Genomic DNA, 4,253 nt, shown 5'->3' with positions numbered 1-4,253 from the left:
ATATAAAAAATATATATTATTTTAATATTTTTTAATAAAAAATAATTAAAAAAAAAAAAACCTTACTTTAACGTACCCTCGAAAACTGAATGGTGGCAGTAGAAGCAGTAAATTGGAATTCAAAATATATTAAAGTAGGTCCAAAAAAACAGAAAAGGCCAAAAAAACAAACGATAAGAGAAGAGTAATAAAGAAAATGGAAAATGAAACGGAAACTAGAAACAGGTACGTGGCAAATAACAAGCACTACAAGTCAAATCGTCCCTAGTACATCTTCTTCTTCTTCTTCTTCCTGGCTGTGAATGGACCCGCCAATCCATCCCTTTTTTACCATTCCCTTCTATTTATTTCCCTATAATCTCTCCTAAATTAAGAAGGAAAAATGAAAAACACTATCTTGTTCCCTCACCTCCACAAAACCATAATCCTTTTCTGAAGGTTGATTTTATAATGAGATATGGTGGGTTTAAGCATAGTTTTGGAGACCCCAAAGAGTGGCAGTGCCCTGCAAGTTATCAACAAAGTTACCATGATGATCAACAACAAACCTACTTCCCCTCCTAGTCTTTCTTCTCCTAGAAATCATTCTCCACGCTTCTCTTTTCCAGTCCCCACTTTTCTTGATCAGTGCTTCTTTTGTGGACAGAAACTCTTGCCTGGCAAGGATATCTACATGTACAAGTAAGTAATGCGCTGGATCTTACTGATGTGTTTATTAACCTTCAAGCCTTCATCTTTTCTTGTTTTTGTACAGAACCCAGATCTTTATATCGTTTTTTGATTTGAATATATTCTTGATTTGTGGAGTATAGAGGAGACAGGGGGTTTTGCAGTGTGGAGTGCAGGTGCAGGCAGATATTTTTGGATGAAGAAGAGACACTGAGGAAAGAGAACTGCTCATTTGCTGCAATGAAACCAACTGGTGCTTCTGCTTCTGCTTCTGCTAAAAGTACTTCTTCAACTGCTGCTTCCCGTCACCGCAAAGGCACAAGGAACCGAGAGGGTGGTTTTGCATACTGATGAAAGCCTTGACGATACAGGTCTTTTGTTTCCAGTTTTGCCCTTGCTGCTTTTTGTAATGACATTGCTGTCCCCTTGCTCCAACTGGGAAGCACAGGAGGGTATTTAACTATTTAATTATAAGTTCTTAGCCCCCACGTATCTATGGATGGAGCCCATGCGTTCCTTGCCCAAAAAGTAAGGACAGTAATGTATTTATGGCCATCTAAACGTGATTAATTGGTACACCGAGGTCATTGATTGTGGTTTTTGAATCAATTTTTCATAGTTTATTAATTACTTAGGTTAATTAGATTTTTCATTTTCTTCGGACAAAAACAAATATATATATATTAAAAAAAGATAAATAGATTTATCTTTTTAAAATTAATTTTTTTCAAGATCAGTTATGTAGTTGACCTGCTAAAACACAAATGACTCAACAATTCAATATATATCCCGATTAAAACTTGAGTGCTATATGATCGAGTTTTTTTTAATTATTTTTTAAAATGATTTTAGGTTTTTTTTAAAAAAGATATGGTTTTAAATGAAGAATTAAAAAAAATTGACTCCAATCAACTTACTAATTTATATGTTAAGCTCACTCATTATTGATGATATAGACATCAATAATTGTAAAATACGTGATTATCTTACTTACAACCACACCGGACACGAGTGATTGGTCTTGTTCAGAGTTTAAGATGTCTTTCGATTTCTTTCACAAGAGCTAGGATGAGAGAACAATGGAACTTGGTTAAAATGTTGGATTCTTCTGATATGCGCATTTTAGTATAGCTGTGGAGGGGATACGATGGATTACGCACTGAGAGGGGAACACATTTGTACTATTTGAGAACACTGGTGGATCAGGTCTTGAGTTTTCCGAAACACATGTACGCAGATAAAATGTTAAAATTAATTTGTTTTTAGGAGTTACAGGGTTTTTGTTAGATAGATCTAGGGTTTTTGTTAGATAGATCTAGAGTTATTTAAGGTTTATGTAAAGATTACTTGAAGATTGAATATTCTTTCCATCTTTGAATGTTTACTTCAAGGTTGGTTTATTGCAAACCACAAATCGTTCAAATGTTTAGTCTCTAACGGTAATCCACACAAACATCAGTGAAAAATCTCCTAAACTCTTTTAAACCTTCCTGATAAGTTGACCCAAATATAAATCACAATCCTAAATAAAATATGATTAAATAAATTAATTTATTATCAATTCAATGATTGATTGATTTATATTTGAAAATCAAGTAAAATGTCTAGCAGCTTGTCATGATCCCTCAAATATTAAAAAAGTCATGAGAGTTTTGACTTAACTTTTTAGTGACCAGTTTCTCAGTGTAATTATTATCCCTTCATCAACAATATTTTGATTTAGATATTATAGTATAGAGTGCGTCTTCTCTATCAAATCATGTTTGTTCTCAACACCATAGTCATTGATTATTTGAATAAGATTTGAAACTCTTTTCAAATCTCATTCCACATTGCATAAGGATTTCCAATCAATACTATTTGAGAACAAATGAAACATTTTTTCTAATTCACTAAGGGTGATGAATCATCTCTTGATTATTTAAATTCCTTCATATAGTTCATGTTGTACTCAATATCTGTCTATTTGTTACTCTTGATTAGGATAGTATGTAACAAGATCAAAATATAACACTTTTTATATAAGATAATTTAGATATCAAGTTTAAGGATCACTTACACCACCGTCACGCGAGCCTTTTCATAAACACATGTGATCTTCCCATATAGAATTCTCATGCAAGTCAGTTTAGTGTACATGTCATTTAACAAGCACCTACATATTAGTTCTAGGTATCCTTCATATCTCAGTTTATGAGAACAACTGCTTTATTTCGTGGAAAAAAGAATATAATATTTATCAGTCTCAACAGCTCTAATTAATGTCTAGTCTTAATAAAGCATTGACCAGGAACATTTAGGAATAATGCTTTGATGTAATAGGAATATCATAATTATAACAACTTTATAATTTTCTTTACAAAACATTTTTATCTCATGGACTTTGTCTTTACTCTAGATTCATTAATCGAATATTAGATTCATTAATAAAATATTTAATGAATATTAAAGATAAATAAGCTTTTACTAGTAAATTAAATATATATACAAGAAAAAAAATTCATCCCACGTGTAACCAACTGATTGGTTACACAGCATATATACTAACGATCTCCCACTTGCACTAAAGCTAATCAATTATGTATCAAATATCATATCACTCTACTTGATGATAATATTTTTACTGGGACAATGGTTTAGTAAGAAGATTTGCAAAATTCTCTTCACTAGGTACTCATTCTATCTTTACATCTTTTTTTTTCTAAGATTCTCTAATCAAATATAATTATTTAAGTACATCTTTGAATCATTAACGAGACATTGGTTCCTTTACTTGTGCAATGGCTCCATTGTTATCATAGTACAGGGCAACTAGATCAACAATGCTAGTAACCATACCTAGTTCAGTGATGAATTTCTTAATCCAAACAACCTTCTTTGTCCCCTCAGAAGTAAAAGGTATACTTAGCTTTAGTTGTGGAATCTACTTTGGTCTGTTATTTGAAACTTTTCTAACTTACAACACCATTACTTAGAGTAAAATATAACAAGATTGGATTTTATATTTTCAATATCTTATTGAAAACTAACATCTAAATAACCATGAATTACTAGTTCATCTCTTCTATAGATCAAAAAAATATTCTTCAGTATTTAAGAATATTTTTAACTATCTTTCAGCGACTCTCACTTGAATTAGATTGATATCTTCTTGTTATGCTCAAAGCATAAAATACATCTGGTCTTGTATGTCACACCTCGATTGACGTTGCGGTGGGGGCCAAAATATATCATGGAAAATTGAAGTCGCCACCTAGTAATTAAAGGACACTAAGGATCCTAAAATATACACTGGTTCCAAAGATTCAGGTAAGGGGTTGATTATGCTTTAGAAAAGAACGATGCCACCTTAAAGCATCATTTCTTACAAAAGTTTATCTTTACTATATGTTTTCTTCTCTATTTGTCTTTTTTTATTGCCATCAATTATCCTAATTATTATTTTTTATTATTTAAGAACATTGTGATATCAATCCCAAAAAATAAAAGACGCGTTGACTTGATTATTAAAATCTTGCATTGATTTTTTTTATTTTTTTATTAATAAAAATGATTTTGAAATCGTCACTAAAAGAAAAGACTTA

The 4,253-nt window shown here is 31.4% G+C and overlaps 1 protein-coding gene across 1 annotated transcript; it reads left to right on the top strand.

Moving 5' to 3' along the window:
* The first annotated feature begins 262 nt into the window (after window positions 1-262).
* LOC133696991 (FCS-Like Zinc finger 15-like) lies at window positions 263-1,274 on the top strand. The gene is made up of 2 exons (XM_062119303.1): window positions 263-681; window positions 813-1,274. The coding sequence occupies exons 1-2, from the start codon at window positions 458-460 to the stop codon at window positions 1,018-1,020; spliced, it is 432 nt and encodes a 143-aa protein (XP_061975287.1). The 5' UTR covers window positions 263-457; the 3' UTR covers window positions 1,021-1,274.
* The last annotated feature ends 2,979 nt before the right edge of the window (window positions 1,275-4,253 follow it).

The sequence above is a fragment of the Populus nigra genome, chromosome 6, assembly GCF_951802175.1.
Source record: "Populus nigra chromosome 6, ddPopNigr1.1, whole genome shotgun sequence".
Taxonomy (NCBI): Eukaryota; Viridiplantae; Streptophyta; class Magnoliopsida; order Malpighiales; family Salicaceae; genus Populus; species Populus nigra.
Note: the sequence above shows the minus strand (reverse complement) of the source record. Positions and strands in the feature narration are given on the sequence as shown.

Bases quoted from the DNA above. Each gene is read 5' to 3' on its own strand.
- LOC133696991 (XM_062119303.1), top strand. From the start codon at position 458: ATGGTGGGTTTAAGCATAGTTTTGGAGACCCCAAAGAGTGGCAGTGCC. The intron at 682-812 runs GTAAGTAATGCG...TGTGGAGTATAG, and splicing joins AAGGATATCTACATGTACAA to AGGAGACAGGGGGTTTTGCA.